Source organism: Balaenoptera musculus, chromosome 3 (assembly GCF_009873245.2).
Source record: "Balaenoptera musculus isolate JJ_BM4_2016_0621 chromosome 3, mBalMus1.pri.v3, whole genome shotgun sequence".
Lineage (NCBI taxonomy): Eukaryota > Metazoa > Chordata > Mammalia > Artiodactyla > Balaenopteridae > Balaenoptera > Balaenoptera musculus.
In genome coordinates this window covers 170,935,129-170,956,251 of record NC_045787.1, presented here as the reverse complement: position 1 = coordinate 170,956,251, position 21,123 = coordinate 170,935,129, and the positions used below count along the sequence as shown (strand labels likewise).

The 21,123-nt window shown below is 59.9% G+C and overlaps 1 protein-coding gene across 5 annotated transcripts; it reads left to right on the top strand.

Moving 5' to 3' along the window:
* The first annotated feature begins 9,096 nt into the window (after positions 1-9,096).
* PTBP1 (polypyrimidine tract binding protein 1) lies at positions 9,097-20,896 on the top strand. Of its 5 annotated transcripts, none has more exons than XM_036847497.1 (15): positions 9,174-9,225; positions 11,535-11,565; positions 14,451-14,526; positions 14,765-14,937; positions 15,019-15,165; positions 15,244-15,414; positions 15,508-15,618; positions 15,692-15,866; positions 16,081-16,158; positions 16,839-16,987; positions 18,120-18,153; positions 18,548-18,640; positions 18,738-18,954; positions 19,225-19,302; positions 19,401-20,896. In XM_036847497.1, exons 1-15 carry the CDS (start codon positions 9,218-9,220, stop codon positions 19,531-19,533), a joined length of 1,674 nt encoding a protein of 557 aa, XP_036703392.1. In that variant the 5' UTR covers positions 9,174-9,217; the 3' UTR covers positions 19,534-20,896. The 5 variants fall into 5 exon arrangements, with proteins under 5 accessions (XP_036703391.1, XP_036703392.1, XP_036703389.1 ...); XM_036847492.1 differs by lacking the exon at positions 9,174-9,225 and adding an exon at positions 9,854-9,876; XM_036847496.1 differs by lacking the exon at positions 16,081-16,158 and having other exon boundaries at positions 9,097-9,225.
* Positions 20,897-21,123: the final 227 nt, after the last annotated feature.

Here is a 21,123-nt window from a genome sequence, read left to right as displayed (position 1 = left end):
CACCCCGTGGCCTGTCAAAACGAGAACAAATTGGTGACATAACGTCTCCACTCCAGGAAGGGGAGCCTTCTTTGAAAACCATGGCACCGAACGCCTGCTAGTGTGTTCAGACTGAGAAGGGGCCCATTCCTGTGCCCCGGGTGGGTCATCAGGGGCCTCCCCGGCAGGCGGCCCTGAGGCACCTGAGCCAGCTGGCCACAACACGGGATCAAGTGTCCGTTTCCCGCTATAAACTATTGATGCCAGTGATGTCACTCCCGCGAGGTTCACAGGTCTCATGTGTTACCTACCGTGAAACCCAAGGGCTGCTGCTCCTCTGTCCTGGAGTCCCACGGCCTGCCTGGGGGGGGCACAGTCCTTCCCCCCTCCTGGATCCTTCCAGAATTAACTTCTTACCAGAATACCCCCTGCCCCCAGGGAGCAGGACTGCAGAGACCCCAGAGCATTTCGTTTATCTGAGCTGACATCCCTCTGCAGGTCCCCGTTGTCCCAGAAAACATGCAAAAGCACCAAAGGGTCTGGGCCAGTCTCCTCGGCTCCAAGCATCCTCTGTGGGGTGTCCCGGGCTCTGTGGGGTGTGGAGCAGCCTCCCTGCCCCCACCCACGCGATGCCGGGAGCCCCCCATGGTGATGACCACAGATGTCCCAAAGATGTGGCCCAGTGTCCCCTGGGGCAGAAACTCCCCAGGTGAGAGCGGCTGCTTTCCTGTAGTTAATTCTGGACTTCAACTTGGTTTGGCCTTTTGAGCCGCCTCACACCTGCCCAGGGTCAGAGGCCAAGGTCTGGACAAGGCGGGGACGGACTTTCCCAGAACAGGCTCCGGACGAGGCAGCCCAGGGGTTGCCAGGCTGGGTCTGGGGTCTCTGGTCCTGGGTGAGCGAGGAGGTGGGTCTGCAGCCCCCCCTGTGCCCGCACCTGGCCGGGACCCCCCGGGCAGCCCTGACCCAGCCGGTGCCTGCGGCTCCATGACCCCGAGGACAGGCGGGTAGCGGGTGAAGAGGTGGCCTCGGGATCGCTTACAGCCCGGCTCACGTTCCCTCCGTATCGAGACATCGCCCTTGTCATGAATTTTGCAAGCCCGTGGAAGCCAGCCGCCCTCCCTGCCCGCCCGGCCCCCACCTCCCTGAGGCAGAGTGAGTTTCCTGTGGCTGCCGCCACCAAGAGCCACAGCGGGTGACCTAAAACAACACACATTTCTTCTCTCGCAGTTTGGGGGCCGGAAGTCTGAGGTCAAGGTGCCGGCGGGCCGGCTCCTTCTGCAGACTCTGACGGACCATCTTCCTGCGGCAGCTGGCCACCTCGGTGACCACATCACCCCATCTCTGCCCCCACGTCACATGGCCTCGCCCCGTGTCTCTGTGTCCCCTCTTCTTAGAAGGGCACCAGCCCTTGCACGAGGGCCGCCCTACTCTGGGGTGACTCAGCAAATGACATCCGCAAAGACCCTGGTTCCAAATAAGGTCGTGTTCACGGGTGCTGGCGGTCAGGATGTAGACAGCTTTTGGGGACCACGATTCAGCCTCTGATGGGGTCTCTGTGGGTCCCTCCTCCACACTTGGGCCCAGCCCTCATAGTACCGCCCTCCCTTCCCCCCGCCCCGTTAGATGTGGCCCCTGAGTGAAGTCCCAGCCCCTTCCTGCCCGCCCCCCACCCCCCACCCCGTTTCCTGCTGCTGCCCTCAGTCATGGGTTTGTCGTTCACCTTCCCGGAGGCCCGGGCTTTCGGCACACCTGGTGCCCAGCAGTGGTCCTCAGGCCTTTTGGGCTATGGCTTGTGTCTTCACCACCAATCACTTGATAGAGAGACCCCGGGCCCACCCTGTGTGAGGGCTGCACACAGAGACACTTCCCAGGAGGACAGCATACAGGGGAAAGAACCCCCCCTCCCCTCCATACAGCAGCCAGGAGGTCAGGTCAAGGTCGGCAGAAGGGACCCCTGGGGTGATGGATGAGAAGGGCACCTCCCTTCCGACGTCTCCCCCCGGGAACCCCTGGCCCCGGTGCAACCACAAGAAAACACTGAACAAACCCAGACTGGGGACATCCTGCAGGACTCCCAGCCCGGGCTCCCCACGACTGCCCAGGGCCCCCCTCCAGGAGAGCTGGTGAGACCGGCACAGCCTGGGGGGGCCTGGTACCGCGGGGGTCCTGGGCAGAGACGATGTGGAGACAAACTGAGGAAATTCACCGATAAAGACAGACATGACGAGAACGTGGGAAATCAGAGCCCTGGACACATAGGCTGGGGCAGCCACTCTGGACAGTCTGATGCTTCCTCCAAAGGTTAAGTTCAGAATCATCATACATATGACCCAGCACCTCCACTCCGGGGGGTCTATAGTTGGCTGATTGTGTCATGCTCTCCACCCCCTCCCCAAAATAAGATATCCTGGAGCCCTAACCTCCAGTACCTGTAAATGAGATCTTATTGGAAATAGGGTCTTTACAGAGGTGATTGAATTAAAATGAGATCATTAGGTTGGGTCCTAATCTAACATGATACCTAATTCCTGGTGTCCTTATAAAAAGGAGAGATTAGGGACGACCACATGAGGACACAGGGAGAGGATGGCCATTGACAGACCCAGGAGAGAGGCCTGGGGAACCAGCCCTGCTGACTCCTTGATCTTGGACTTCTGGCCTCCAGAACTGCAGGGGGATAAACTTTGGTGGTTTCAGGCCCCCATTTGCATCATTCATTACGGCAGCTGCTGGAAACCAGTACAGATTTATCCAAGAGAAACGAAAACGTACGTCCATGCAAAAACCTGTACACACACGCTCACAACTGCAGAAAAGTGGGGGGAAAAACGACTCTCCGTTGATGTATGAATAATAAATGTGGTATATACACATATGCACACACAGGAATATTACTCAGCCGTGAAAAGGGGTGAAGCACTGACACTTGCTGCAACGTGGATAGACCTTGAGAACACGATGCTCAGTGAGAGAAGCCAGACACAGAAGGACACACAGGGTGTGATTCCACTGATGGGAAACGTCCAGAACAGGCCGATCCACAGAGTCAGAGAATGGGTTCCTGGTTGTCAGGGGCTGGAGGAGGGGGTGGGGGTGACTGCTGATGGGGATGGGATTGTTTTTGGGGTGATGGAATGTTCTGGAATTAGAGGTGATGGTTAGACAACAATGGCCATTCAATGGCCACTCAATGCCACTGAATTGGACTTTTCAAATGTACAGTTTTATAGTATGAATTTTATCTCAATTAAAAAATTGTTTTAATGTTTGCGGTTTTCCTGGCTGCTCCTCAGAGGTAGAGAGCCTGGGAGGGTGGTCCAGGCCCCATCCCCACCTGTTACTGCACTGGGGCAGTTTCAGTGCCTGGCGACCCCCAGGGACACTCCCTCGGTCAGGGGTGCACGGCGGGGACACAGGGTGGCTCCAGAGTTTTACTGTCTGTTGCCAAGTTGTAAATTCGTGTCTGGGTGTTTCACCCCTGCTGCGTGGCTGCCCACCCCGAATCCATGTGCAGCCCAGTCAGCCCCCGCCTCACCCTAAGACCCTCTGCTCCCTCAGTGCCATTCCCTCTGCTCACCACATCTGACACACCTCCCCCAGGAAGCCCTCCCGGATCCCCCGCCGGTCCCTGCAGGGCCCTGCTCCGTCCTCCACCGCCTCTCCCGACAGTCACATCCAGAAGCGGGGAGATGACCCGCAGTGTGGCTGGATCCCAGCTCTGTGCCCAGCGCCGGCCACAGCATGTGTGGGGCTCGAGAAGTCGCGAGGGGCATTTGGGAAGGGGGGGCTCTGGCCCTGCAAAGAGGTGCAGCAGAAAGAAGTGCCCAGAGACAGCTGTCCCCCAGGCTGGCCCACTGGCCCCTCCTGTGACCACAGCGATGTCCTCTGGCCGGTGAGAAGGTGGGCACTAAAAGTTTTTACATTTAGTGCTTTTTGTGGGTGATTTTGGCCCCCAAGTGTCCCTGAGCACAAGAAGGCTGTGATGTGCCTTTTGGATAAAATATGAGTATTTGCCATAAGTTGTTCTCCAGCCCTGCTGCCTACTGAATCAATATATGTTAAATAAGGAGTCTGCAAACAGAAACTCGCGGGACACAAGATACATGTGACGGGTTGGTGACACTGTTGTGACCAAAGGCTGGCAGGACTCTCACCCGCATTTCCCCCAGGAGCCGGGGTTCCGTGCTCCCCAACCCAGCGTTTGCTGTGACTTCACAGACCCTGAGTGTGAGAATGATGAGACTCAACAGGATTTTCTAAGCAGACTTTCTACTGAGCTGCAGTTTACATGCAGGAAATCACCCCAATCACAAAGCATTTTGCGAACTGAACTCCCGTGAGTCCCCAGGTCCCCCCACCTGCCCTTCTCAGCCACTGACCCCCAAGAGCGCCCTATCCCAATTTCTGGCACTGTCGGTGCATTTTGCCTGCTGTTGGACTTCATTTGTGTACTTGGAACAGAAGTCTACCCGGCTGGTCTCTGTGCTTCTCCGTTGCCGCGTGGATTCCCCTGTGCCGGAGACCCTCCACACAGCACGTCTCCATCCTTTGCGCAGTGCTCACTTCCGTTCTTTCCAGTGTTTGTCTGTTCCGTACTTTTAAAAAAAGCTGCTATGGAGATTCTTGTCCAGGCTTTTGTTGACTATTTCTACACGTTTCTCTTGTGTAAACACGCAGGAGCGTGAGTGCCTGGCCTTAGGGGAGGCATACAGGCAACTTTTTAAGAAACTGCCAAGCTGTTTTGCAAAGCGGCTGCACGGCTTCCCCCTCCCCAGCGGCGTTTAGAGTTCCCCCTGCCCCATCCTTGCCAAAGCTGGCATTTCCGGTCTTCATCCTAATGATTTCTTAAAAACAGCTTTATTAGATATAATTCACATAACCACACTGCCCATCCAGTTCTTAAGTGCACAATTCAGTGGTTTTTCAGTTTATTCACAGAGTTGTGCAACCATCATCACGATCAATTTTAGAACATTTCATCACGGGGGTAGAAACGCCAGCCGTTGGCAACCACTTCCCAGCCCCTGACAACCAGGAATCCACTCTCTGTCCCTGTGGATCTGCCCGTTCTGGACGTTTCCCATCAATGGAATCACGCACTGTGTGTCCTGTGTCTGGCTTCTCTCACTGAGCATCGTGTTCTCAGGGTCCGTCCACGTTGCAGCGAGTGTCAGTGTTTCACCCCTTTGCGTGGCTGAGTGACTTTTCCATGTGTGGAGGGACACGTGGTGTTTATCCTTCATCTGTCGATGGTCACCTGGGTTGTTTCCACTTTTGGGCTGTTGTGAATCGTGCCGCTGCGGACGTGCATGTTCAGGTTTTGTGTGGACGTGTGTTTTCATTTCTGCTGGGCAGATACCAAGGAGGAGAATTGCTGGGTCAGGTGGTAACTCTACATTGACCATTTGAGGACCGGCCAGACTGTTGCCCACCCTCCTTGGTGCCCCCGTAAAGGCGGAGCAGCCTGGGTAAAGCACAGGGGGGGCCTCTTCCTGGCTGAGAGGCCCAGGCAGCTCACCCAGCCTCTCTGGGCTCTCTGGGAAAAGGAGACATAGTATTTCCTACTCAGAGGATCCAAGAGTTAAAACAGGAGCCTGGAGGGAGGTACCCAGCCCAGGCTGAGCTCCCAAGGGTGTGGACGGGCAGGGGGTGTGGAGGCGCTTAGGGCAGAGAGACAGCTCCCTCTCCGGGCAGGGCCTGGGGACACAGTGGGTCCTGGGGGGAGAGGCTGGCTTGCTGGTGTGGGCAGGTAAGGTTTGCACCTTGGCCTGAGGGCCTGGGGCCGGGGAGTCAGCTGTTGCCCAAGGACCCCATCAGGGGGCGGGAGACAGATTCCGACGTGAATATTCCCAGGCCTGAGCCAACCGTTTCCGTTCTGTCCCTCAGCTGGGGACTGGGGTGGGGGGCTCCAGCTTGGAGGGGCTGCCGGGTAGCCTCTTTGGCACCCCCTACCCCCAGCTCAGTCCCACAGAAATCTGGAAAATGGGTCAGAGAGGCTAGGAGGCCTCTGAGGGGAGGGGAGATGTGGAACCCAGGCCCCCACCCACCCTGGACCCAGGCCCTACGGCTGTTGTAATCAAGGCAATGAATAAACAAACACAGGGAACAAATATTCCGAAACTATTAAGCCATTTTCATTTGAAACACTAGGGAAAGCCCATGGGAAGGAAGGGGGCACTGGCCTAACCTTGCCCCTTATTTTGACAAAGGGGTATACTGAGGCAGCCCCATCAGATCTGTAAAGAGAAATAAGACCCAGCGGCCTTCCCCCCCACCCGCCCCTGCCAGGGCCTGGGATGCTGGCCCTTCACCCCCATCTGGCTGCCACCCACCTCCCCTGCCCCTGCCACAGAAGATATCCTTTTCAAAATTCTCAGTTGCAAGGGGATCACACACCCACGTTCACCCTAAATCATTGATGAGGGAGCCAGCTGGCCGGCAGGCAGAAGGGTTGAGCAGGGAGCAGACAGACAGGGGAGCCGGGTTGCTCCAATAAACCAGGGCATCCATCCAACTGAGATGCAGGGCCTGGGAGCTCCCTGGACCCCCCCCACCCCCAACCCCGCAGACATGGAAGGCCTGCCAGCAGTCTTTCATGGCTGGTCCAGGGTCCAGGTGGGGTCCTGGGCTGACGAGCAGCTCCCAAAACGGTGTGTCCACATCCTAATCCCCTAACCCGTGAGCATGACTTTGTTTGGGAAAAGGGTGTTTGCAGGTGAGATTAAGGGCCTTGAGATGAGATTATCCCGGTGGTCTCTAAATCCAAGGACAAGGGTCCTTTTTAGAGACACACACAGGAGAGACAGAGAAACAGAAGAGAACCATGTGACAACAGAGGCAGGGACTGGAGGGACCTGTCTGCAAGCCAAGGACACCTGGGCCCCCAGAGCCGGAAGAGGCAGGAAGGACCCTCCCCCGGAGCCTCTGGAGGGAGCTCGGCCTTGTTGACACCTCAATTTCTGACTTCCGGCCTCCACAACCGAGCGAGAATAAATCTGTGTTGTTTCACGCCGCCTGGTTTGTGGCCCTTGTTAGGGTGGTAACAGCGTGGATTCCGATCCGGGCAGGGGCTGTCTTCTCTCCCTCGTGTTCCAGTGGAAGGCGAGAAAGAAATCCTCAACCGTTTTAAGGGAGAGGTCGGGGAGACTGTTCTGATGAGGGGGCCTCTGCGCGAAGGCCCCAGGGCAGGGAGTAAAGGAGGGAGTGGGTTTAGGGAGGAACCTTCCAGAAGGGAACAGCCTCGTAAAGGAGGCTTGTGTAAATGCGGTCAGAAACCAGAAAGGCGGCAGAGAGTGTGAGGTCTGTGGGGCCACGAGGTCGACTTGGGCTTTGACTCTGAGCAAAGCCCGGAGGGCGGTGAGCAGAAATGGCTTTTAATAGATTGCGACCATTTAGATCCGTGCTAGGAACCTGGTGGAGGGTCCACCAACGTCGCTGCCCCCTCCTCTCCCTCTGGGCTGCGACACTCCCATGTCTCCAACCATCCTCCCTGCTGTCAAGGGGGCTCATCCCTGGCACCAGTAACCGAGGCAACAAAGATGAGCAACTGCCCCTGGTGGTACCCAGAGCGGAGCGCGACGGGAGTCCTAGAGGGAGCAAATCCACAGGAATGCGTTGGGGATTCTCCCAAATCCACCAGGACACTCCTGATTAGCCATTCCTGGGCTTCAGATGACCTTCGGCGAAAGAGAGGGCCAAGGACCGCAGGGCGGAGGCCTCCGTGAAAATCGGCAGCCGCCCCTAATCCGAGAAAGCCCTCTGGCTCGGGAGCCCCGGTCTCTGGGCCCCGTCCAGGCCCGCGCGGCCCTAAAATGGACGCTGTTGCCATGACTCCGCCCAAGCTAAAACCGACCGGAGAGGCGGGAGCAAAGGCCTGACCTCGACTTAGGCAAACGACAAGTGTCATTCTCCCTCTCTAGGCTTGTGCCAATTAAAAATCCTTTTTTCTAAAAAAAAAAAAAAAAAAAATCCTTTTTTCTGCACGAGACGTATAGCAAACAATATTCAGGATAATTTCTTCTATTTATTGAACGTCTGCTCCACGCTGGGAACTGCGCAAGCCCGGGATGCCCATCATCTCCTGGATGCTTCCAAAAGCCTGGGGTACCGGACTGCCGCGGCCTCCCTGACTCCGTCTGCCCCCACCCCCACTCGCCCCACCCAGCTGGCCCTGTTTTCCGGCACCTTTCCCGGGGTTCCCCTATCACCCACAACCCTGTTTAACTGTCTTTGGAATCAGCATTCTCCGGGATAAGTTTGGGGTGTTCTGCTGCTGGGATGGAGGCCCGTCCAGTCCTGAACGTCCTTTGACAGCGAAGTCTGCTCTGTGCGCCCCCGGGCCTCAGTTCCCCCCCATTGCAGGCAGACACGACGGGGTTGTCCGTGCGCCCCCGGCCTCATTTTCCCCCCATTGCAGGCAGGCAGGGCGGCGTCAGCCGTGCCCCCCGGGCTTCAGTTTTCCCATTCCTGCAATCTGGCAAGGAGACCGTGGTCGGGCTTCGCTGCTCTGGGGCAAACAAAGGACAGTCAGGGGCGACCCGTGGCCACATCGTGCCACAGGCTTGGTGGCCAGCAGTGGAAACAGCCCCGGCGCCTCTGGGACGCGTTAGGCCGCCGCCACTGCTCCGCGTGCTAACCTAAGCGTAATGTCTGAGTTCGAAATGGACTTCGGCCAGGTGCCCACAAGCAAGGTGGCGCCCTGGAGGTTTCCTGCCCTACTTCAAGATGGCGACGCGCCTCCCTTTGCTCTCACGCCCGAGGTGGAGGTGGACTCTGCCCGTTTGCAAGATGGCGACAGCCAGGGGGAAGCACGCTTCCCACCGCCTGACCCGCCACGTACCCACTCCTAAGATGGCTTCTCCAGCAAAGCCCCACGCAGGAGGGCAGCTCGCTCACTGGCTCTGGCGCAATCACGTGGCCTCACCTCTTCGCCCCTTCCCCGACTCCACCGATCGTTTCCGCCTCGAGCCCTGAAGGACGGCCATCTTCCCCAATGGCCGCCTGCCACTGTTTTTGGCCCCACCCCTGGAGCGACTTCCTATCCATTGGGAGGTGCTGGCGGGGTCCCGCGGCGCTCGCCCCGCCCATCTGCGCGGCAGGAGCCAATGGGCAGAGCGCGCGGGGGACGTGTTCGGGCGTCTCCGCCATTTTGTGAGTCTATAACTCAGAGCCGTTGGGTCGGTTCCTGCTATTCCGGCGCCTCCACTCCGTCCCCCGCGGGTCTCCTGTGTGTGCAATGGACGGGTGAGTAGTACTCATTCGCTCTACCCCCTGTCCTTCTCGCGCTGCGGTCTCTTTCTCGTCGCCGCCCCGGCCTTCTCGGGGCGACGGTCTTGGCGCGCCGCTCCGCCTCCACCCCGGGCCCCGGGGCGCCGCCCGGTTCCCTCCCTTCCCCCCGGCCTGGGGCGCGGGTGCGGCCCTGGAGGGGGCCGCTGGGGGCGCGAGGCGGCGGGGGTCTGGGGGAGGGGGCGGCCGGGCCGAGCCCTGCCCGTTTCCGGTGCCCACGAGGCCTGTCCCGTGCGCACGCGGCGGCCGCGCGGCCCTTCTCGCTTCCCGTCCGGGTTTTGCGCGCACGCGCCGCCCTTGGAGAGTCTTCTGGCCCTTCCGGCGCCCCGTATGGTCTCCGCGCGCCGTGTATGGTCTCCGCGCGCGTGCGCGGCCTCGCGCGCTCCCGGCGGCTCTGGCGCGCGTGCGCGGGCTTTCCCGCCGCGCGGACTGCCCCGGCCTGCCCCGCCCGCCGCGGGCCCGGGCGCGGCCGGAGACGCCGCCCTCCCGCCCGGAAGGGCGCGGGCCCTCCGCCGCCCCCTTTGTTCCAGCCCGGCGTCCCGGGGTGGCGCCCCTGGCGCGGTGGGGGCGGGGCGGCTCGGGACCCGAGCCCGCTCCCAGCGTGCCGAGGTGTCGGGGTGGGGGGGACCGGGCCGCGCGGCGGCGGGGCCTAGGTTCTCGGGAAGGGGTGGAAGTCGGTGGAGCTGCGCTCTCCCGTCTGGCACTCCGTGGGAAGCGTTCAGGGGCAGTTGCGGGAATTTTGTGGTGGGGAGCTTCGAACCAGCTCTCCTTTCTCTCTTGGCTTGACCAGGCGGGGCGGGCGGTTAAAAGTGCCCGGAGGGTCACGTGTCTTTGGTGTCTCGGGCTTGAAATGATAGGTTTCAACCTGAATTGAGGCCAACCTTTTAGAAAAATTGCTGCAGCAAGAGGAACTTGATCTCCTCCTGGTCTGCCTTCCGCTTTGGCTGGGGTGGACTTGCCCAGAGAACCCATTCCCGAGCCAGCGGGCCGTGTGCTCGGTTTTCTTGGCCGTCTGGTCAAGTTCTCGAGTTTTGTCTCCTCCATTGTCCCCCGTAATGTGGTTTGGGGGCGCATCTGCAGCTTCTCGTCGGTGGTGTGGTTACCTAGGCAGCCGGGCCTGGCCTCCGGGTGCAGCTCCTGTTTGGCCTGCTGTCTTTTTGGAAGGTCGGAAAACCTTTCCCAGAAAGGCCATTTTACGTAAAACACTTCCTGTGTCCGAAGCCCTCCCTGGGAGTAGGAAGCCGCCAGGCGGCCTGGGTTAGCAGTTGGGAAACTGCGTGCTTTTCATTATTTGTTTTTCTGGGAAGTTTTTTTTGACTCATTAAGATTTTTAAAAGTCGTTGTCGCTGGCCCGTGAGGTTTTTGCGGGGAAGAGGTGGGGGTTCCGCCGCAGAGGCGGTGGGTGAGGATGGGGCAGGGCCTGAGCCGAGGCTGTGGTGGGAGCCACCTCCCTGAGAGCCCGAGGGGGATCCTGCAGGCGGCGGTCCCGGTGCCCTCTGCCGGGCCCGAGGCTGGGCCGGGGGACATGTTGTGTGACATCATGAGAGGCTCTTGTCACGGGACCGCCAGGCTTGGCGGCCAGGTGACCTTGTGAGGGGCGTTGCTGGCTGAGTTGTGTCCTGAACTGATATTTCAGGAGTCGTTAGTTTGTTGCCGGTTTCTGTTTATTACATAGATGTCCTCGGAGGGTTCTGTTTTCCCGGGGGGCTTGGGCTGCAGGACCCAGGAGTCCGGGGCAGCTGTGCTCTCCCCCGGCCCCGCCTTTCCTAGCGGGGCCTGCTCTGCGGGGCGGGGGGGGGGGGGGAAGAAAGTCCGCTCACGTGGAGCCCGGTTGATGAGTAACTCGTGTCAGCTCTATCTGATCCTTTCCACCGAGCTGCCCCCTTCTCGGCTCCGTAGGGCCGGAGCTCTAATCTCGGGCCCTTGAGTTGCCTTTTTATCGGCTTGCCTTCTGCTGGAAACGTCCCCCAAGCACTACCAGTTTCTAGAAAGCAAACAGCAGCACCTGAACCTTAACCAGCATCAAATGTCTCTCCCAGGGCCTGTGGAGGGGGTGTCTTTGTGTTTGGACGGGTCGAGAGGCGGGGCCGGGGTCCTGCCGGCAGGGAGCCGGAGGACAATGATGGCTCCTTTTCAAGTGGCGATTAAAGGGCGGACGGCTCGCTTCCCTGCCCCAGCCTTCTAGCTGACGAAGGCCTCGAGCCCCCCGCTCGTGCGCCGGGATGTGGCGGGCGCCCTGGCTGACGTCTCCTTTTTTCTCTCCGCAGCATCGTCCCAGACATAGCAGTTGGTACAAAGGTAGGCGCTTGTGACGTTGCTTTCTCCGTCCGCCCGCTCCCACCATGGGCTGCCCGGCTCGGTGCTCCTGGGGTGGACAGCCTGCCTCGGGCGGGGGGTGGGTGGCCCCTCAACAGTCTGATTTCGGGACCCCCTGCCCTGCCCTCGAGCTCAAAACGGCTTGCGGTTGGAGGTGGGATGCATGGCGGGGTGACGGGATGTCTGTCTTCAGTTTCGTGTGGGTAAAGTTGAAGTTTGTTTGCAACTTAAGCAGCTTGTTGGGTGGGGGCGGGGCCAGAGAATTCCTTGGGGCTCTGGGGTGGTTCCAGGCTGCTCCTGAGGCTGTCCTTGTTCAGATAATTTTTGCTCAGAGAAACGGGACGTCGGGGGCAGAGTGTCCCCCCTCGGGCCGTGTGTCCTGAGCCCCGCAGGTGGCCGGGTGTCCTGAGGAGCAGGCAGCAGCTGGTTTCTGGTCTGGTGGCTGGTTTCGGTTTTCCCAGGTGGACTCATCTTCGCACGCCGCCTGTCCCGATCTTCCTGCAGATAAAACCTGTTTGTTTGGTGGCGGGAGGAGGGAGAGGGACTTCATCCAGAGTGCTGTGACTGGCACGGGGACCCTCCCCCTGCTTCTCTGGGGGCCACTTCAGCCGGAGCACCTCTTCCAGGGGCTGTCTCCTCCTTCCCGTGCCCGGGGGGTTTTGGCTGCTAGAATCAGCTGCACAGGACGGAGGCCCTGAGCCTGTAGGGGGCGTGCACCGGGGGGCCCACCGGGAGGGCAGCCTGGTCCTCCCCCTCAGGTTCAGGATAAGCTGGGCCCCAAGTGAGGCATCAGGAGTGTTGGTGCGTATGCTATCGATGAAGAAGCGAGGGGGGCTCTAGGCACTGTTTCTGGCAGCGAGCGCGCTTAGGTGGTCATTTGCTGTCGGTGCTGAGTTGACTTTATTTAGGGCAGGGGCCTGCGGCAGCAGCTGGGAAGGGCTCCCCCGCGGCGTGGACTGGCCCACGTCCCCCCAGGCTTCTACCCCGCAGAGTGGCTGTGCCCCAGTGGGCTATCTCATGTGGAGCCACTGGTCACCACGTGCACCTGGCCCCCCCCCCCCCCGTGCTGGGGGAGGGGGCGGTGTCCGGGAGGGAGGCCTGGGGGAGATGGGCGGCCAAGTGGGCAGGGCTTGCCCCACAGACCCTGCAGATGTAGGCGTGCCAGGCCGTCTGCTGTGAGAACATGGTTGGGGCCAAGGACGCCCCATTCCTGAGGGAATCCCGGCCCTGCTTGTCACCTGTCAAAGATGGGAGGCGAGGTGCTCTTTTTAAGGTTGTGCAGCCGGTGTGTGGGAGCCGCCCGGGTGCCCCGTTCCTGTCCAGCTCTGGACGGGGGGCCTTTGTGTGCCGGGGGTGCGGGTCAGGGCTCCAAGTCCACATTCCTACCACTTAGGCGGGGGGACTCCGTCCTCGGTGGTTCAGGGGCATTCTGCCTGGGTTCTCGTGTGGCCCTTCGTTCACGGCTGGGGCTGGTCTACTGCTCTGAGCCTTGAAGCGCCCAGGTCCACTTGGGGAAAGTGAGCTGGGGCATGACGGGTCAGGTCAGCCTGGAGTGCTTGGGGTTTTTAACATTTTGCTTCATTGTAACAAATTCCAGCCCGTAAGCGGTCTGCGGTTCTGGGTTCTTTTCTGGACTCTTAAGACCAGGCAGGGGTCTGAGCCTTTGCAGTTTCTTCACGGGCTCAGGTGCTGGCCCTCTGCGCATCCATCTCAGCCCTGAGCCCTGGGGAGCCATGGGGTGGGGAGGCCCCTGCAGATGCCCGCCTGGCGTGGGGTCTGGGTTCAGGGTCATGCCCATAGCAGGTGGCCTAGCAGCCAGGGCGGCCCAGAGTATCCTGTTTGCACCTAGCAGTGTTGGCATGTGCCCGATTCCTGTCCTGAGAGGCAGACCTTGAACCTCCTTGGCTTCCTTCAGCTTGTCTCGAGGGTCAGGGTGGGGTGTGAGTGTCCCGAAGGGGCTCTAGGGCACCTAGAGCTCTAGGGCTAGACCGCCGGAAGGTGGGGAGGCCCCTGGGTGTCCGGCGCGTGCTTGTTTGTGTAAGTGGCGGTTAAGCTGGTTTGAGGGAAGGGCAGAGATAAGGTGTCCTTGAGGAGGGACGAGCTGGCGAAAATGGCAGTTGGAGGGTCTGGCCGTGAGAACGGCTGGTGTTTGCTGTTCCTGCCGGGAGGCCGTGGGGCACCTAGGGCAGGGAAGCTCTTCTCAGGCCACCGGTTTCGTGTCCAGAAGTTGTTAGAGGGTAGCCTCCTGGTCCCAGTGGGGGCTCCCTGCTCCTCGGGTGGGGTTTTGTCCTCGCCCGGCAGGAGGGCTTCCTGTGTGCTTCTTCACCCTGGGTTCAGTCTTACCTGGTTCTGGGAGTTGATTCAGTTAGATGGAGATTAATGAGTCAACTAGTCGTTTCTGGAAAGAGAATGGGCTGGGCACTTTGGGAGCTTCTTGCTTGTTTGTCACCAAGGTGCCCGCTGCCTGGAGAGGTGGCCTTTCTGGTCATCGGGCTCCGGTTTCCTCAGACTGGAAAGTAGGACAGACTCCTGCGGCTGAGCGGGTGGCTGCAGTGTGTGTGACAAGGGGGCTTTGTCCTCGTGGGCCTTGAGTGGTTCTGCCGTGATTGAGAGCACGACGGCCGAGCCTCGGGGTAGCCAGCCTGAGCCCGTGCAGACCCCAGACACGGGGTGGGGGGGGGGACGGGACACGCAGAGCCCCTGTAGGGGACAAGACGCTGGCCCTGCCTGGGGAAAGACCCCCAGGGGCTCCGCAGGTGGGGAAAGGAGCTGTGTCTTGGGTGCAGAACCACTGGGCCCCCGTAGGGAGGGTTGGGGGGCGCTGCAGCATAGACGCTGCTCGGTTCCAACCAGCCCCTCTCTTCCAGCGGGGATCTGACGAGCTCTTCTCTGCCTGTGTCACTAACGGACCCTTTATCATGAGCAGCAACTCTGCCTCCACAGGTAACCCTAACTGCGGCCCTACCTGGGAGCACTTTCTCTGTGGCTCTGAGGAGTGCACTTGGGGTTGGTTGGGCCTGGCCTTGGTGACCTTGAGCCTCACTTCCCTGGGAGCCAGGTGTGGAGATCTCCCCGTCCCAGCAGCCTCCCAGAGCTGGGAGGAAGCCGATGCCAGGAGAGGGATCCCTTGCTCTAGGGGAGCCGGGAAGTGCTCTGTGCCACGCACACCATCCTTTTGCAGCAAATGGAAACGACAGCAAGAAATTCAAGGGGGACAACAGGAGCACAGGCGTGCCCTCCAGGGTGATCCACATCCGAAAGCTGCCCAGTGACGTCACTGAGGGGGAGGTCATCTCCTTGGGGCTGCCCTTCGGGAAGGTCACCAATCTCCTGATGCTGAAAGGGAAGAACCAGGTACAAGGCCTAGGCCTTCTCTGGGGTGGTCACTGGGCCTCCTGGGTCCGGGCCTGGCTCACACGCGACCCCCGCCCCCAGGCCTTCATCGAGATGAACACAGAGGAGGCTGCCAACACCATGGTGAACTACTATACGTCGGTGACGCCCGTACTGCGTGGCCAGCCCATCTACATCCAGTTCTCCAACCACAAGGAGCTCAAGACGGACAGCTCGCCCAACCAGGCGGTGCGTGTCCTGGGGTGTGGGGTGGGGGGGCGGATGGTGGCCTTGGGGCCTGTGGGACTCACGGCTCTGCCCCCACAGCGGGCCCAGGCAGCCCTGCAGGCGGTGAACTCAGTCCAGTCGGGAAACCTGGCCCTGGCCGCCTCAGCCGCGGCGGTGGACGCGGGGATGGCGATGGCCGGCCAGAGCCCGGTGCTCAGGATCATCGTGGAGAACCTCTTCTACCCGGTGACCCTGGACGTGCTTCACCAGGTGAGGCGGGGTGTGGTGGGGCAGTGCTGGCCTGTGGGTGGGGGCCGGTTCCCGGGCTGAGGCCAACCCCACCCGGCCGCCCTCCTCCTGTAGATCTTTTCCAAGTTCGGCACCGTCCTGAAGATCATCACTTTCACCAAGAACAATCAGTTCCAGGCGCTGCTGCAGTACGCCGACCCCGTGAGCGCCCAGCACGCCAAGCTGGTGAGTGGTCCCCGGGGCAGCTGCGCCGCCGGCCGCCAGGCCCCCACTCACAGCCCTTTCGCTGTCCCCGCAGTCGCTGGACGGCCAGAACATCTACAACGCCTGCTGCACCCTGCGCATCGACTTCTCCAAGCTCACCAGCCTCAACGTCAAGTACAACAACGACAAGAGCCGCGACTACACGCGCCCCGATCTGCCCTCCGGCGACAGTCAGCCCTCGCTGGACCAGACCATGGCTGCAGCCTTCGGTAAGATGCCCGGTGGCAGGACAGCGGCGGCGGGGCGGGGTGGGGTGGGGGGCAGGACACGTAGCTCAGTCCCAGGCGCCTGGCTCCGCACCCGGGGAGGTCAGCACCTGTCTCCCGGATGCCCACACAGCAGCAGCCCAGAACCCGCCGGGTGGGGCACTGGCAGCCGGCTCGCACCCATGGGTGCGATGATTAGTGTCTCATTTGTTTCTAGGTGCGCCTGGTATAATGTCAGCCTCTCCGTATGCAGGAGCTGGTTTCCCTCCCACCTTTGCAATTCCTCAAGCCGCAGGTATTCAAACACTCGTCCCTACCACCGACTCTGCATGCCCACACCTCTCCCGTAGCTCTGCTTCCACGGCAGCCAACGTGGCGCAGTCACGGGGGGAGCCCACCTTCCTGGGCGCAGGCCTCCAGGTTCCCCACGGAGCTTGGACAGGGCAGTCGTAGGGCAGGGCCGTGCAGAGAGCCCGCTAACCCCACAGTCTCTGGTCTGGTTCCCTTCAAGCGCCCAGTGAGGACCAGCGCACAGTGGTTGGAGGGATGTGCCCCTAGTAGATGCATTTAAGTGGCCTGGTAAGCGGAGCGGCGTGAGCTGGGCGGGCACACCTGAGCATCCCTCCCGGGGGCCAGGCGCCCACCTACGTGACAGTCCTGAGCCTGTTGTCCTGCCCGGCGTGCCATTTGCATGGTGACGGGCACCTGCATGCCAGCACGGCCGAGGCCGCTGGGCTCGATCCTGCATCCGAGGAGCCGGAGCTTTCTGTGCTGTTTGGCGCATGTAGATGGTTAAGCCAGCACGGTCTGTGCCACGAGAAGCGTAGAGGAGCTGCAGGCGTGCTGCTGGGCCAGCCGCTTCCCCCCCCCACCCCCCCACGTGTCTCCGTTTGCATGAGGATGGGCAGGACCCACATTTCTGTCTCAGTGGAGAAGGTGGGCGCCGCTGCTTATCTGACCGCCTCTTCCCTCCAGGCCTCTCTGTCCCTAACGTGCACGGGGCCCTGGCTCCTCTGGCCATCCCGTCGGCGGCAGCGGCAGCGGCAGCGGCAGGCCGGATCGCCATCCCGGGCCTGGCAGGGGCAGGAAACGCTGTCCTGCTGGTCAGCAACCTCAACCCCGAGGTACGTGGCTCTTCCAGGCTGTCCTTCCGGAAGTAGGAGTCGGGAGTTTGCTCTCAGGTCCTAGTGCAGACTGAGCCCCTCCCCCAGGCACTGGGGCCCCTGGAGCCGGGTCCCCTGGCCCGGCCAGTGCCTGCAGGTGTCATGCTGTCCTCCTCTCTGCACTGACGTCACTCACTGCTGCGTCCTTTCCGCAGCGCTTGGAGTCCTCCTGTTTTCCTTAACATCTCAATGTACGTTCCTAATTTCATGATGCTGAGAGTTGAAGTATTGTGTCCACGAGAGCAGTCTTGCAATTTCGAGCCCAACCAACCTCGGTCTGCAGGGGCCTGCGGGGCGCCTCTGGGGAGGGGGTGCAAGCCAAGGCCACCAGCCATGGTCCCTGAGGTGGCAGCCGGGCCTGCGCTTGTCTTGGTGGCCAAGTTCAGCTCAGGGAGCTGGGATGAAATGATAAAGGCTCGAGATATTTTGATTCTTGAGAGACGGGGTTCCTGTTTATTTTAACGAGCTGCTCTCTTGCCTGTCTGAGCACGTGTGACTCGCGGCCTCTCAAGCCCTGTCCCAGCTCCTCTAGCCAAGCTCTCCGCTAACAGCCACCCCAGCGAGCCTGACTGGAGGCCCTGGTGTGGGCCCCGGGGAGACAGTTCCTGGAGGGCCTGGTTGGGGGAGTGAGGGGTGGGGGCGGGCGCCGTCTCCTCCCCGCGGGGGGCGCTCCTGCTGTCCGCCCGGTGCGTGGCTCGTAGTGTGTGTGGTCTTGACTGATGGGACGCCGCGTGTTTTCTTATGTATTTACTGACCTGTGTTTTTGCTACTTTTTTTCTTTTCTCCCCTTCCCCTTTCCCAATTTTTTTTCTTGCCCTGATCCGGAATTTCTTTGCCAACTGACTGCACGGTACTTCTGCTTCCTGTTGTTGCTTGAAACAAAACAAAACCATAAATAAATAAAAACAAAATTTCCCCTCAAACCCTGCTCTCCGGAAACCAACCTGCCCTTGAATATTAACATCCTGACAACTTCATCATCCATCAACCTGCACGCCTGCGGGGCTGCCTCCTCGTGGTGGACGATTCCAACTCGCCCCCTGACCTCTCCCTTTCCCTGTCCCTCGCTGCCTTGCTCTGCTGTCCTCTAAAGAGAGTCACACCCCAAAGCCTCTTTATTCTTTTCGGTATGTTATCGTTCCCACTTTTATTATCTTGTTTTCGTGTAATTGAGGTGGTTGTCACGCTCTGAGATGTCCGAGCGTGCGGTCCGGGCTGCGCTTTGCGTACTGATTTGGACTCCAGAGCATGGTTTACGGCCCCGCATGCTATTGGCAGAGTAGATGTGTCGGTAGCAGCCGCAGGATGGTTCTTGGCAATTGGCCTTTCCTGGATTTCAGGGCTTCTTTGCTGAAGGTAGCCCTCCCGGTAACACTCCCTGTGACTAGACAGCTTCTCAGAGGCAGAATAAGCAGAGCTGCGGGGAGAGCCAGCCCTGTGCGGGAGTGCGGGTCGCGGGGCCGGCGGGGAGGCGGCCGCGGGGCCCGGGCGGCTCAGCAGTCTGTCCCTGTGCCCTTGAAGGCGTGTACGGCGACGTGCAGCGGGTGAAGATCCTGTTCAACAAGAAGGAGAACGCCCTGGTGCAGATGGCCGACGGGAGCCAGGCCCAGCTGGGTAAGGGCTGCGGGGCCGCTGGGCCGCGGGGGCTGCGGGGCCGGTGCCCAGGGGCCTTGGGTCACATGGGTCCTGTGTTGTCGTGTCTTCCCCCCAGCCATGAGCCACCTCAACGGGCACAAGCTGCACGGGAAGCCGGTGCGCATCACACTCTCCAAGCACCAGAACGTGCAGCTGCCCCGTGAGGGCCAGGAGGACCAGGGCCTGACCAAGGACTACGGCAACTCGCCCCTGCACCGCTTCAAGAAGCCCGGCTCCAAGAACTTCCAGAACATCTTCCCACCCTCGGCCACCCTGCACCTCTCCAATATCCCGTGAGTGCCTGTAAAGGTCTCCTGTGACGCTCCCATCTCCAGGGGCTTCCACAGGCCCTAGGGAGGCCTTGCTGGAGGCCCAGGGGAGTGAGTGAGTTCTCTGCTTCCAGCGCACCTTTCAGATGCTCACGGTCATTTTCTGATAACCTATTTCTGGGGCCTCTAAAAAGCTCCTGGAGACCCCACCCTTCCCTGGACACTCAGCTGCTGTATTGAGGGAATGGCCTTGACATTCCACAGACTGGCTCAGGTCCTCCTCTCCCCCTGCAGGCCCTCCATCTCCGAGGACGACCTCAAGATTCTCTTCTCCAGCAACGGCGGGATCGTGAAAGGGTTCAAGTTCTTCCAGTGAGCCCGGCCCCACCCCCTCGCCCCGCTGCCCCTGGGCCTGCCCTGCCCCACCCGGCCCTTCACGGCTCCCTGTGTCCCTCCCGTTTTCCCTGCAGGAAGGACCGCAAAATGGCGCTGATCCAGATGGGCTCCGTGGAGGAGGCCATCCAGGCGCTCATCGACCTGCACAACCACGACCTGGGTGAGAACCACCACCTGCGGGTGTCCTTCTCCAAGTCCACCATCTAGGCCGCCACCAAGGACCAGCCTGCCGGGCACCCGGCGACAACTTCCATCATTCCAGAAAAAAAGCCACTTTAAAAAGCAGCTGAAGTGACCTTAAAAAAAGACCAGAGATTTTATTTTTTTAAAGAGAAATCAGTTTACCTGTTTTTAAAAGAAATTAAATCGAATTCACTTGCTCACCTGGGGGAGGTGGGGTGCCAACCTCAGGCTCTTGGTGACCGTGGAGGCCCAGCCCGGCCCCTCGCCCGTGCCTTCTGCAATCTGCGTGGCGGGTGCTCCCAAACCTCCACTTGGCTTTCTTGTGCCTTAAACCCGCTGCTCTGGCAGGGCCTTCTTGGGGTAGCAGACGTGTAGGGGTTTGGGGGCCTGGGGGGTCAGCCTCCCATGGGATCGTGTGCCTGCCGCGGTGGTAGACCATGGGTGGCTGGGTGTGGCCGCCCCCCAATCCTTGTATCATGTGTATGATTTGCCCCCCCCAGCCCCAGGGCCCCTCCCCGTCGCTTCTTCAGCTTTGTTTCCACCGTAATCTCTGTATTATGCTTCGATGCAGCTGCAGACACCTGTGCCTAGCAATATTTCCAGTTGACCAAATATTCTAATCTTTTTCATTTATATGCAAAAAATAGTTTTAAGTAACTTTTTATATAGCAAGATGATAAAAATGGTATGAGTGTAACCTAAATTTTCTCCTCGTGGTATGACTTTGTATACTGTACTTTTATTTTATTCCTTGTCATTGAGTCGCAGGGCAGGATCTAGTTTCCAGGGCAGACACAACGGGGCCGGCGCGTCTGCGACCTGCCGATGCCTTACTCACAACTGTCCTCTGTCCCGGAGGACAAGTGCTCTTAAACTTTCAGGGTTTCTTTTTTCCTGCAAATTTTGGACCAAAGTTTTGTTTCTGTTTTTTGTCTGCCTCTAATGCTGGGACCCCAGGAGGTGGGACAGCAGCCCTACCTTCCGGTCTTCACCGCCTTGTCCTGCACTCACGGGTCCAAGGGGCTCCCCGCACAGGCCCTGTGCTGGCCGGCCCTCCTTAGGGCCTGGGCCTCAAGTTTCCATGTCGGGGTGGAACAAGGGTGTAAATATTTATAATTTTTTATACCTGTTGTAAGACGTGAGGGGCAGCAATTGCGGTTTTTTTATGGTGACACAGATGTATATTTTGATAACAGCAATTACAGGCTCAGTATTGTAAGGAGCATGGCAGGCCACTGCCCGCTGCCGGCTTGTAATGCGGAGAGAACTGAATTAAAGCAATTTTATAACAACTCCTACCTTTTCTGTAGGCTCTTTTTTCCTGTCCACATGTAGGAGGTGGTCTGGCCAGTCTGTACTGGACTCTGAATAAATTCTCTGTATCCTGCACTTGATTTCCCTCTTTATTGGGCCTGTTCGTTTCACTGCTGTTTCCTCCTCTGTGTAAACTCAGCCGTGTTGTTCCCCTCACTTCTGGCTTGGGGGTTTCAGGGGGCCTGGGGATGGGGCCCCACATCTGCATTCCACCAGACAGACCCCCACCCTCAGGCGCGCACGCATGGTCCCCGGAGGCCAGGTCTGCCTGCTGGGTCCTGTGACCGAAATGACTCACTC

Excerpts from the sequence above, each read along its gene's own strand:
- PTBP1 (XM_036847497.1), top strand. Across the intron at positions 15,166-15,243 it reads ACAGCTCGCCCAACCAGGCG|CGGGCCCAGGCAGCCCTGCA; the intron begins GTGCGTGTCCTG and ends CTGCCCCCACAG. Across the intron at positions 18,641-18,737 it reads CGGGAGCCAGGCCCAGCTGG|CCATGAGCCACCTCAACGGG; the intron begins GTAAGGGCTGCG and ends TCTTCCCCCCAG.